Below are 13805 nucleotides of genomic sequence, written 5' to 3' on the forward strand. Positions count from 1 at the left end.
GTCAGCTTCTGCATATCAACTTGGATATAAAAAGAGTGGGGGTTATGTCACCTAAACATAGTTCAGAGGTAAATGGTTATTTTCTAACACTGACTGGTAAAATATTATCTGCCTCCATTTGTTTACAGAAGTTCCTATATTATTTTATAAAAAGTACCCAAATGGTAGGATTTAAAAGTAAAGGGAAAAAAGATGGAAAACAAACGATCCAGGTGAACATCAGCCAAACCCCTAGGCAAGGTTTGCGTTTCACCATGAAACACGCCTCTGCTCCTCAGCATTAATAAGGACACCAAAACAGAATATTTTTTGTTTTCCCTCTCAGCAGTAACATCCATCCTCAACAAGCAGTGATTTAACTCGCTCAAATAAGCATCATTAATAACGAAAAATAAAACTAAAGGCAGGCACACGGCAGAATAAGAACTCTATTTTCTAGCTACGTAGCAAATACCTGACCTCAAAAGCTTTCGAGTACTTTTCATCTTGCTGAGGATTCCGATGTATTTCACCAACATATTTGCCATTTGTAGCTGGCCCCCACTTCATCAAACCTGTAAGAAAATAAACAAAGATCAGGACTCAACCATTGCCATTGCACCTCTTACAGCACCCCAGTTTAAAAAAGCATTGGCAAAGCAAGTGATTTTGGATAGGTATGGGATAGGCATTGCCAGGCACTGCCATAATCGTATTATCATGCCATAAGGCGACAACTGCAGGAAAAAGTTACAACCACTTGATCAAAAGATAGCAGTGCCTGCTAACTGACCAGCCAATGAATACACACAGCCAAAATTGTTGGCTTTGTCAATGTTTAACAGGATTTCAGGACAAGGAGCCACATAACAAGCGGCTGACAGCCCACTTAGTTAGGAAATGTTTATTACGACAATATCTCATGTACAGCTGCAATTAGCTCTCAGACAATTTAGAAAGAACACTGGCAGGCCAGCGTTTGATGTTATTGCTTGATAGAGGAAGCTCGAAGAGATCCCAGGAGGATGGGCAGTAAATGGGTGCACAACTAAACAAACCCCACACACCCTGTGCCTCCCTCCTCACATCATCTCTCTCCTAGCTGGACTCAATTTAATTGTTTTGGTTTTTAGGTGGTACTCAAGTGCCACCTAATAGCCAAAAATAAAAAGGTATGTCCTTAGATTTGTGCAAAGAGTTCTGAAGCAAAGGACACGCATTTAAGTGATTAAACTAACACCATACCCATGGAATAAGGCACATGTGCCCAGAAAATGGTGGTCCCACTGAAATGCATCACAAAGAAATAAAGACTGACAATGATGCACTGTAGGGCGGGGACAAGAGGAGTTTCAGAGAACATTATCTGTCGAGGAAGTAGTTTGGTTAAGAGGTTTTTGGGGCAGATAAGACTAAGAGTGAAGAGCCCTCACACAGAATTAAGTAAAATGTTGTGTAGCAAAGAGTTGGGAAACAGCACTATCTCCTCTTGAAATGTCAGTGTAGTATTTGCAGGGAATATGACAAAATGACAACTGATTTGCAGGAGTACGAGGATGAGTAGTCGTTTCTAAACTACTAAATCAGCAGTGATTTCGTTTATGAAAGAGGTAAAACAGACCGCATTAATGATATACATCTTAGAGGTTGCCTAGCATAAAGGCAGGCTTTATCCTTCAGGAGAAGCGGGGGGCGGGGGTAGTTGCGCTAGCAAGGAAGCATCTATAACAATAGCACTGGTACCAACATCGTCTTATCAGGCTTAAATATAAAAGTATGCGATTGCACCAGAAAGACAAAACACTGTTAAAAAACACTAACAGCACACTCATCCCTGTGAACGAATTCACATAACATTCAGACTTTCGGGTGAGTATAGAGAAGGGTTGCGAGGGTCCGTAAAGCCATGCTGGGGCACAGAACCACTGCGGTATGTCTTTTATTCTTGCTCTGTAAGCGGAACAGCAGAAAGGCTGACATCTAGATGCTTTCCAGGGAATGAAGAGGGAAAGGGTTAAGGCAGCACTTCTGCAAGTGTGCTTTTAAAAGGCTGTTGATGAGGCTACCGGTCTTAGCGAGAGTGTGTATTATGACAGAACCCTTTTCTTAGGGTGGGACCCATAAAAATTACATTTTCCTGTCGGAATTTCTGGATATTTGACTTTATTTTTGTGGCCACGTGGACTTCTACTCAAGTTCGGCTGCCACTGCAAACCTTTTAGATGTGCTGTCCTATGGTAGCCATTATGGCTCCTAGGCAAAGGGGTGCTTTTCAGGCACCCATTGTTGCATCAGGTGATTCCATCACCCAACAACTGTTTTGGGGGTCGGGGGTGTCGAGTGTATGTGGAGCAGCTGTAATTTAGTTTTAATAGTAATGAACAGGATTGAATGCATTTAGTAGCACAATTTACCAGTAAGGTATCCATGGAGGTAGGAACGCATTTTTTTATTCATTTTTTTCAAATATTTTTATTTGCATTCTTTCAAACATATACATCGGGACACAACATTGTCCCCGACAACCCCCCCCCCCCAAACCTCTCCCTCCCACTGGTTTTAATGTCTTTGCATTGTCCCAGCAACCCACTGGTGCGTTTTTTCTTAGCCTGTGAACATGTCTAGAATATGGATATTGTGGGGGCACCATTGCAGCATGTAATCACTTTGCAGGTAGTCTATGGCCTCCCCCCAATCTGTGGCAAACGCTGTCCGTCTCCTTGAATATTGTACGTGATCCTTTACATTGCTACAAATGTCCAGATCCTGTGTAGCCACTCTTGCGTGGTTGGAGGGGACTTTTGTTTCCATTTTTGTGCTATGGCTAGCCACACTGCAATGAGTAAGCCCATAAAGTTTCGTTTGTGTGTCCTTGTGAGGGATTGGTCTCTTGGGGCCCAAATGCCACACACCCATACTTCTCCTAGGTTTGCCGTGTCTTTGAAGATTTTCTGCATTTGTGAATTCACTTCCCCCCAGTATAGTTGCAGTTCCTTGCAGTCCCACCATATGTGTCTCCAATCTCCCATGGAATCGCACCCCCTCCAGCATTTCCCTTGAGTTGTCTGGAACATTTTGTGGATTCTCTCCGGCGTGTAGTACCATTGTATCATCACTTTGATCCAAGCGTCCCTCATTTGTATCGCCCTTGTCCGTTTCGGGATTATTTGCCAGGTGTATGTCCATTGGTCCCTCGTAATTTGTTTCCCCAGGGTTTTTTCCCCACTTTTTCATGTACTGCCATGTGATGTTTTCTTCTTGGGCATTTAGGAATTTGTAGAGAGAGGAGACAAATTTCTTTTCACCTGTTTGGGTCAATATATATATGTCTCGAATGGAGTGAGGTCCCTTGTCAGTGCCTTTGTTATTCTTGGTGTTGTTAGCCAGTGGTGGAGCTGCTCGTACTGGTATCTGTCCCTGTCCCTGTCCCTGTCCGTGAGGCCCAGCAATTCCTGGCATTCTATGAAGGTCCTGATCCGATATCCCTCCATCATATCTCCCTCTTTAGTACAGTCCGCTTCGCACCATTTTTGAAACGATCCTTTAACCATTCCTGGGGGGTGGGGGTTGTCGAAGATTGGTATAAACGGAGCGGGATCTATTGTGAGGGTTTCCTTCTTGGTTGCTCTGTTCCATACTTCCATCGTGTTACTCATGACTTCGCTTAGTTTGATGTTATGGTGTTGATTTTCCAGTCTCCTCCATAGTAGATGGCGCAGATTTGATCTTGCGACTGCTCTATCTTGGGCATCCCACCATTTCTCTGAGTTGTCCGTGATCCATTCCTGTATGACCCATAGTTGTGCCGCCTCATAGTACTTTTTAATGTGAGGGAGTGCCATACCTCCATCTAGTTTGTGTGCTGTGAGCACCTGTTGTGACAATCTCAGTGTTTTATTTTGCCATATGTATTTGGTGATTGTTTTGGGGAGTGTCTTAAAAAATGCCGGCGGAATCCGGATGGGTAGGGCTTGAAAATGGTATAGCAGTCTGGGTAGGATCGTCATTTTGATGACTGTTATTCTGCCCCACCAAGAGATTGAGAGCGGATTCAATCTGTTAAGTCGCTTTTTACTTCTTCTAAACGTTTGGGGTAATTTCTTTTGTAGAGGTCTTTGATCTGAGGGGGTTAACGTTACTCCCAGGTATTTCACTCCTACGGCCGTTTGTAGTTGTAGGTCTTTGGTGGTTTTGTATATTTCCTCTTTGTCTCCTGCCAAGGCCATTACCAACGATTTCTGCTTATTTATTTTCAGCCCCGATATTTTCCCAAATTCGTCTATCTGCTGGATGAGGAGGGGGGGGGGTATTGCTTGGGTCCGCCATGGTCATCAACATATCGTCCGCATATGCCGCTGTCTTGTGCATATGTCCTCCCATTTCTATGCCCCTTATTTCTTGGGTCGCTCCGATCTTTGCTAGGAGTGGTTCTAGGAAGATTGCGTACAGTAGGGATGACAGAGGGCATCCTTGTTTAGTACCCCTTCCAATTCTGATGGGCTCCGATAGTTCCCCGTTAACCGCAATCCTGGCCTTCGGGGAGTTGTAATTGGCCTGAATCATGTTTATAAAGTTTTTTCCCATGCCCATTTTCCCTAGTGTTGCAAATAGCATTGTCCATTCCACCCGGTCAAATGCCTTTTCGGCGTCTAACGATATTATTGCCGAGGGGATTTCCTTTATTCCGGTTTTCTCAATGAGGTGTACTATTCGTCTGATATTGTCATGGGTTTTCCTATTAGGGATAAATCCTGATTGTTCTTGGTGAATTAATTTAGGGAGCAGGGGGGCCAGACTGTTTGCGAGGACCTTTGTGTAGAGTTTGGCATCGACATTGATTAGGGCAATTGGGCGGTATGAGCCTGGTTTTTCTGGATCTTTCCCTTTTTTGTGGAAGACTAGTATCTTTGCTTCGTTCATGGACGTGGCTATGTTGTTCGTAGCCTTGAAAGTATTGAATAGGGTGGTTAAATATGGGGTTAAGATTTCCGCATACGTTTTGTAGAACACGGCCGTGAAGCCGTCTGGGCCCGGTGCTTTATTCTTCGGGAGGTCCCGTATTGCCCTTGCCACCTCCTCCGTTGCGACGGGTTCATCAAGTGCCTCTTTTTCAGTCTGTGATACTGTTGGGAGAGTTCTCTGATAGCAATGTCTTCTGGGCTTCTTCGCTCGGGCATTGGGAGGTATACAGTTTCTGGTAGTAATCTCTGAATATTTCCTTAATGTCTTTCATCTGGTTTCTTGGTTGCTTGGTCGTCGATTAGGGTTTTCAATGTTTGCTCTTGCCGTCTACCCTTTAATTGTCATGCTAGTAATTTATCTGATTTATTTGATTTCATCGCGTACCAATGTTTTAAATGTAGTAGTTGCGTTTCGGCTCTTTTGGTCCTTATCAGTTCTATCTGGCTCTGGATGTGTCGGTATGCTTTCTTTATTTTCTTGGCGGTGTTTTTAGTCATTTCTTCTCTTATTTCTTCCAATTTTTTCCCCAGTTCATCTTCCATTTGTATGAGAGTATCTTTTTGTGCTTTTAACAAAATGATTCGGCCTCTTATCAGTGCTTTGAAGGCTTCTCAGGTGATGCTTGGGGAGACGTCCGGGGTGTCGTTGTGTTCAAAGTATTCCTTTATATTTTCTGATTGATTCTCTGGCCACTGTGTCTTGTATTATTTCTCTTGGTAGCGTCCAGCGCCATAGTCCCGATGGTTTTCGCAGATTGTGTAGGATTATCCATAGAAGAGCGTGATCTGAGAATGATGATATACCTTTTACGATGTCCTGTACTTCTCTGGCTAAGGCTCCGGTGGCGCATATATAGTCTATCCTGGAGCTTGCGTCATGTACGTGTGAATGATACGTATAACCTTTAGTTGAGCCTCTGAGTCTTTTCCATACGTCCTCTAGTGCTAGATTCTGCATTGCTTGTTGGAGCGTAGGTGATGGGGTGCCCTGTTGGGTCCTTTTGGGGTTCGATCGGTCTTCTTTCTGATTCCAAGCAAGGTTAAAGTCTCCTGAGAGGATCACTTCCCCTTCCGCAAAGTTTTCCAGTTTGTTGACACTGTCTATGATGAATCCCTCCTGGCCTGTATTTGGAGCGTATAGTGTTGCGATGGTTAGTTTTCGGTTATCTATCTGGGTCTTCACAAAGACAAGCGGCCGTTTTTGTCCGATATAGTTGCTATGATTCGGACCTGAAGATGGTTCGCAAAGGCAATGAGTACTCCTCTCTTTTTCTCCTCAACGTTGGATTGAAGGATTTGTTTGTAGCCTCTTATTTGGAGTTGGCTCTTTCTCTTCTTCTGAATGTGCGTTTCTTGGAGTGTAATTATGTCAAACTTCTCTCCGTGTAGGAAGTGCTCGTTTTTTTTCCTCTTTACAGGCATGTTCAGCCCTCTGATATTGTATGTTAGAATTTTCAGCCCCATTCTTTCGTGTGTGTCCGTAGTGTTTTACTTGGGCTATCCTGTGGGCCGCTGTGGTATGCATCGGTACCTGTGTTTGAGTCTTTTCCCCTCCCAACTTGCCCCTGAACTCCCTCTCCTTCCCCCACACTTTCAATCCCCCCCCCCCCAACTTTGTCCCTGAGGAGGGCCATGGGCCCTATGGTTGCTCCGGCGTGTCACCTTAGCTCCATGCCCTCTAACTTCTCAGGGTAACTGTTCGCAGGGGCTCCTAAACCATGCTGGTGGAGTTGATTCCTAGGTGGTCCCGGGGCTCTGCCGCGCTTTCCGACAGGCGCCTGCCCTGGCTATCTCGTCCATGCCTACGTTACCTCTCTCTCCGATCTTGCGATAAAGTTCTTTTCTCTGGGATGGCTTGTTTTACTCCGGGTGGAGTCTAGTTTTTCTTATTTCCATTTGCCAGCCCTTCAGCTGTCTTCTTTGTTTTTGGGGATCTCTCGTTTTTGCGGACTCTGACTCCTGTTCGTGATGTCCCATTATCTTGAGGCCCTCTTCGCATGTAGTGATTCGATGTTGCCTCTCTTCCCACGTGAATAGGAGGCCAAATGGGAATGTCCATTTATACCGGATTTGTTTTTTCAGTTAGGATTTTGGTGAGTTGGTTCATTTCTCTTCTCTTTCCGAGTGTGGATTGAGCTAGGTCCTGGAACAGCAGGATTTCTTTGCCGTTCATTCCTATTTGTTCTAGCGCCCTTGCCTTCCTCAGGATTCGTTCCTTTTGCGTATAGAGTGTCATGGCCACTAGGACGTCTATTAGGCGGGACCCGGGGTCCCCAGCTCTCCGTGGGCCTACTCTGTGTATTCGATCGATGTGAATATCTTCCCCTGGGTCCTCGTTCAGAATGTCTTGAAAAACTTGTACTGCCGTGCGAAGGTCTTTTTCCTCTACTGTTTCCGGCCTATTTTTAATGCGTATATTTGATCTTCTGGATCCATTTTCTAAATCTTCGCATTGTGATTCTAATTCCAATGCCAGGCGTGCTAGGCGGTCTTGTGCGTCTCCTTGTTGGAGCGACTATTCGTCCAGGTTCTGGACCGTCCAGGTTGTCCGTCCTCTCTGCCAGGGATTCTATGTATTTTTTTAGTTCCTGGACTGCCAGTTTCAGTTCTCCCTTCATGTTGTCGAATTGCGATTGAGTTGTGGCCATGAAGTGGTCTTGAAATTCTTTAAACCAGGATTTCATGTCGTCCCTTGAGGCCATATCTGTATCTTCATTTTGCTCTCTGGAGTCTCCCCCTTTATTTTTTTGTTTATTTGTTTGTTTTGGCGTTGCTGTCCCTATCCCCCAGATATGGGTCAGATCCTGGGCCCGTTTGGCTCAGTTTTTGTTAATCGCCGTCGCATGGGACCCCACCCTTATCCTGGCCTTGGACATGTGTCTAGCTTCTTTGTGGCGTGTATCTTTCCCCCCGGTTTCTGCTTGAGCTTCTCCTCTTCTTGCGTGTTATATAATTTCGTTTCTTCTACGGAGTCTTCCCCCGGGTTCGGTTCTCACTGTTTTTGGCGTGGTTGTATTGCTTGAGGATCTGTCCCTCGAGGGGCGTTTGGGGACCCCCCCCCACGGTTAATTTAGCGGTAGTATGGAGGGGTTTCCTTTCTGTGTCAGTGCTTTCGAGGGGGCAGAGCAAGTCTCTGCTACTGTACGGGGGAAGAGGCTCCTATTTCCGGGCCTTTCTAATTTCGTGGGTGGGGGAAGAGGGGGGATTTTTCACTTCTTGGCCCCCTGTGTGGCGGGGCGGCTCGCCGGTATTATTTGGGGGCTTGTCTCATCTCCGATTGTCCCTTGTTCTCCTCCCCTCCTCGTACCTTGTTTGTGGCTCCGGCTGGACCGCTCCTTTCCGCTGTATCCCGCTGATCGCTTCTGGGGTCTTTACTCGCGCCCGGGCTGGCGTGCGGGTCCTCCCGCCTTTCCGTCCTCTCTCGTTCGGTCCTCTTCTCGCCTGGGGTTGTGGGGTCCCCGGATTCTGCCTGCTTCGGTCCTCAGGCGTCTCGCCGGGGCGGGGTCCTCTGCCTGGGCCCTCGTCTCTCCGATGGAGGTCCTACATTGATCCGATGGGCCCCTCGCGTGGGCGGGCCCCGGGTCTCTGCTCTGTCCAGGCCTCGGCGGGAAGGCTTTTCCCAGGCCGCCCGGGTCCTATGTTCCACTCCGTCGGTTCCGGGGTGAACGCTTCGGCGGAGAGACTCTCCTTCCTTCTTCCGTGGTGGTCAGCGCGTCTAGGAGGGCTCGGCTCCTGCTTTATTTCATTTCTTTATTGTCGCGGCCCGAGCTGGGGGACGGAGCTACGCTCACGCACGTCTGCCCGGCCACCATCTTGGAAATTTGCAGCAGTGCTACATTTCGGACAGCTTTGCCTTTGCAAAACTGCCTATGGTGCTAATGCAGGTCAGGTTGCTCCCTTACATTGCCCTGTAGGATTTGCTTGATTCAGATGCAGGTGCAAGTTATTTGCTTTTGGCCCCAATATCCTTCTTATTATATAGAGTGGATTCATGTAGTAGTTTATTCAATCTTACCCTTGGAAAGGAAATTGAATATAGTGCTCAAGGGATGTCTCAAATCCCTCTGTCGCAGATGCTTGCAATAAAGTATCAAAGAACTGTACAATTTTCTGGAAGAAAAAGCTTGCATTGTGGCTAATTTTCATAGTAGAATGCTTTGCTCAAATGTGGCTCTGAATTATAGGTGAACTCCGGTGATGGTGCTGTGGCAAGTCTGACTTGGCTCAAATGTCTTATTCTAATTTTCATGCTGGAGCATGCAAAGGTTATACTTTCTTCACAATAAATTTTGCGGCAGCCGCATCTGCTTGGTAAATGCATGGTAAATGTCAGAATGCATGAATGGCTTGATACTATAAAGGAACGTTTTGATCACATTTTTAAAAGCTTTTAACAAAGGGTTTTCTCATAGGGAAAAAATATGTTGTCGCCCCAAGTAACTCTTAATTGGCCACTTTATTATCAAGATATTTGGCATGCACCTACAAATCATCATGAATGGTTGCACTGGAATTTGAAAATTGGGCTGGCCAAATGAGAAGCACGTTTTCACATTTATCTATACATCACGCATGCACATCTTTTACAAGACAGTTACTTGTAGAAGATGTACATTTCATATATCTATAATGCCAAACAAGTACCGACAGCGAACAGAGGAAGATGGCAAGCTAGAACACCCGGGGGTTCTCCCATCTGTTCGTAAATTAATATCTTTTTTTGGCAGGGTACGATTTGATCTACCTACAGGAAACTTGGATGAGAGAACCCCCATTGTTGAACGGTTATACGATCTACCCGAATCCAGCAATCATCTTTAGCAGAAGAGCGGAATCCGAGTCCATTTATACAACTGCTGGTGGGCAGGATACCCACAAACCTTGAAGGATCATAAAAGATATTTGTTCTAATGAATTTATACTGGAACCCAAAACGGCGGGAATTGAACAACTTTCCAGAACAGGGAGGGGGACCTCATTGAAGAGACCCAAATTGATTTTTTTATATGTGGAAACCTGAATTCCCAATGTCTTGACCAGAACACAAAGGAACTTGCTGGTGATCTACTACTTGCAACGGAATCGCAGAGCAGAGGACAGTGCTGGGTAACGGCTTTGAGCTCAAGAAACATTCAGAATCTAAACGGCATAACTGAAGGGGATATGCCAGGTAAGATAACTTGGAGGAAAAACTGGAAGCCACCTCAGACTACATCTGTGTATCCCATAATCTGTTTGTTAGTCCAAGCATTGCAGGTAGTAGAAGCATAAAACAGTGATCAGAATCTCCTAACAATGACTAATCGGCTGAAGTCTGCAATTATCCAGTTAATCCGGAAGTAACATCAGCTAGGAACAGATTAAATTCAAAGTGAAGAAAATATCCAACCTCACAGAAACGCTCAAATTGGAAATATCCCAAGCGACCAACTTAAATGAAATCTATATGGTCAATTATTCTCGGCTTCTTGAGGCCTACGAAATCAAAGAAAACTTACGCCAGAGGCGAAATTAAGGATTCACAAACTGAAACACAGAAATTGGTGCAAATTGCACAAAAAAGGTTAATCCTACAGGATGCAGAAAACATGCTACAAAAATAAGTAAAAAAAACAGCCGAAATTTGGAAAAACGGATCAACGAACTGGATGCGCCTCAGGAAGCCTTGACAGTCAAACCAGTTTCCGCAGCTCAGTTGACATCACACTTTAAAAAAATATCAACTAAAACATCTGTGAACATTCGATAAGGAAACGGGGCAGTCACCACTGGGATTATTTAGACAGCAACTTCGAGTCTGTAAGAGAAACTATAGCTAAACTGAAAAACGCGAGAGCTCCAGGACCCAATGGGATGACAAATGCCCTACTTAAGATCCCGAACAATGGTTGAAATTCCTAATGACCTTATTTGAATATATAATGCAAACCAAATCAGTCTGTAAGGATATTTGGCGTGTTACAGTACAGAGTACAGCAATACTGCACAAGTAGCACAATTTTTTTTGCAGCACCACCACAAGGGTGCGGTGCATTGCTATATGGGTTACCAGATTAACAAGGAAAGACAGGCTATTCAGTCAAAAACGATTTTAACATATAAGATGCAAATCTATTTTTACAGTTAAAAGCACACGTACTCATTTAAAAATGCACACTATTTTTCACCTGAAATGCCTATATTGCTAGAGACACATTTGAAAATTAACAGCTAACCTATTAACAATTAACCTGACTAATAAAACCTTATTTAACATAACCCACTAATAAAATGTGTTCTCCACTGCAGAATTAGGCATACTCTGAAAACCATTTAAATGCGTGTGCAGATTTTTTTCCTCTCTTCTCTGCCTGATTCTCCGTGTTTTTGTGCACAGTAACTGCAGGAAGAAGGAAGTCAGATTTGCAACAATTGCAAATGTATAAGCGAAGCTATTGTTGAAGAGCAGGAGGATGAGAGATGATGGATTTCATTGGGACACGTCATACAGAGGGCTGAGAGGAGAGTTTTAGTGGGCAGTATCAAGGAAAAAGAGAGGCAGACATCTTTCTGCACTACTGGGGAGAAGACCTGGCTGTGGGGTCCTGACTGAATGCAGATTCCTGTGTCCTGCTGCAGTCGAGATTGGGGAGAGCTGAAAGAAAAACCTTTCCACTGGCTGAGGCATTCCTATCTGAAAAAGCTGAGAATTCCAGGCAATGACCCCGGCTTGAGAAGGCAAGCGTTCCTTTTTGCTGGAGTTAATCCAAGAGAGCCACATTCACAAAGAGAACAACTAAAAAGATAAGGTAATGAGAAGTGTGGGAGCTGAGTGTGTACGGTAATATGCAGTCAGTGTAGGATTCCTGTGTGTGTCTTAATCAAGTGCTAATGTTGCAATTTGAGTTCTGTTCTCCGCCACTCTCTTTGCAGAGTGTCACAGACAATGCTTTGACTGTACCATTTTATTTCTGTAAAGAATGAGATCGTTTTTAAATACAACTTTTATAATACAGAAAAATATTTGAAAACAGACGGGTGATGTTTATTGTTTACCATTACAATGCTGATGATGTGGGGAGATTTTTAAACAGTGCAATGGTCATTTTAAGACAGATGTGTGCATGTCAAAATCAGTATGAATAATTGTGAGTGACTGTAGCATAGCTTGTTGGAGGTACATGAGCCAACGGGAAGAGAGACTCTCTGAACATAGCTCCCTACCGTATATAAGGTAGTGGAAATTACCACAAGACTACCACATATAGCTCTCTGTCGTAAATAAGTCAGTGAGTTCGCCCATGGTGGCACACCAACACTATCACAGGAAAATGTGGTCTTCCTAGAATGCAGGTCTGAGGTCTCTCTAGTGATCACACGAAAAATCTAAGCAAAGATAAGGGATTCTGGACATGGGGCCACAAATAAAACAAGGGAATTATGCTCACCAAAATACCACCAACCACGTATACCAAATATGCAGGTCTGGGTGCTGAAATAATGCATGTCCATTGTATTATTGTTGCACATGGCCAAATCTGAATACAAAGAGTGATTATTGCTAAGTTATTTTTCGGCGGTAATAAAATACCGTCAGGCCCCAAATCTCCACAAAATACCCTACATATTTATGGTGCGTTGCAGGCCGGGAAAGTGATCATAGAGTACCTACTGGGCGTGGCAAGCGTGTCTCACACTGCCATTTGCACATTAAAGGGAACCCATTTTATAATAGCAGTGTGCCACTAAAAACGAATTTCAGAATGTCACAAAGGGAAACCACATTCTCAGATCTAGTGCAATATTTAGAGGCAAAGTATTTGCACATGGGAATTGGTCTTCGAATAGCACGTTAGACTGGAGTAACCGCATTCAGGGTGAGGTGCAGAAAGAAAAACTAGACAATATTTTTGCAGAAGGCAGCATAATTCAGGTCTGCCTTACAAGATTATTGAATGCAGCCGATAAAAGTGCAGAGAAAGACTGTTTAATATGGCTATGCGGCAAAATATGGTTTATTTTAAACAAGTCCCTGCGAATGCAAGAGAATGATACTCAGCTAATTAACAGGTTAAAGACTGAATTAGATGGGGCAAGTAAAAATCAGGAAATGTTGAGAGCAGAATTGGATGTATGCCAAAAAGACATGCAATTAAAATGCAGAGACTTTGATACTCAGTTATCCAAAAGCAAGAAACAATTTGAAGATAGTGAGCAAGAATTGACACACTTAAAAGCCTTAGTGGATCACATTAGGCAGGATAAAGATGAGGTTGTTTCAGAAATGCAGATTTTACAAAAAGAACATTGTGAAAAAGAAGGTGATCTCCAGAGTGCAGAACAAGAAATGATTAAAATGATTCAAGAAAGAGACAAAAGAAATAAAGAGTTCAATGAATGCCAAATGCAAATGTGCGACATGCAGGAGGCGATTAATAAAATGAGCGATGAAAATAATTATTTGCAGAATGAAGCAACTAGACTCCTTAAAAAGTGTAAGGACTTAGAACAGCAAATGTGCATTCCCAGGTCCCAGGAGAGGCGGCAGGGTACCACATTCAATGGAGTGGAGGTGAATTCTAGCTCTGCCCAAAGAGCTAGTGCCCCAGTGACTGGGCCGGTGACTGAACTTGGTTGCAGCGCCCTTGGGGGATTTGATACTCCCATTGGGGGCAGTCACCAATCTCATACACCTGAAAACAGGATTGAATCACAAAATAGTGCAATTCCATGCATTGCAACAAGTAGCCCCATAAAAATAATGAAATCCATTAAAGCCCTGATCAAACCATTTAAAAAGGGAGGTGAATGCTGCATTGAGGATCACTTAGAAGCGGTGCATGACATTTTTAAAGCACTCCAGATACCTAAGGAACAGTACAGACA

The 13805-nt window shown here is 44.2% G+C and overlaps 1 protein-coding gene across 2 annotated transcripts in view; it reads right to left on the minus strand.

Annotated features, from left to right (window-relative positions):
- MMD (monocyte to macrophage differentiation associated) overlaps positions 1–13805 on the minus strand; it is a 129058-nt gene that overhangs the window by 45057 nt on the left and 70196 nt on the right. For both annotated transcript variants that reach the window (XM_069654931.1, XM_069654932.1), the window contains one exon: positions 460–554. In XM_069654931.1, the coding sequence (XP_069511032.1) occupies positions 460–527 (68 nt within the window). In that variant the 5' untranslated portion in view covers positions 528–554. The remainder of the gene's footprint in view (positions 1–459; positions 555–13805) is intronic.

Source organism: Ambystoma mexicanum, chromosome 3q (assembly GCF_040938575.1).
Source record: "Ambystoma mexicanum isolate Mex_15411 chromosome 3q, UKY_AmexF1_1, whole genome shotgun sequence".
NCBI classification, from domain to species: Eukaryota; Metazoa; Chordata; class Amphibia; order Caudata; family Ambystomatidae; genus Ambystoma; species Ambystoma mexicanum.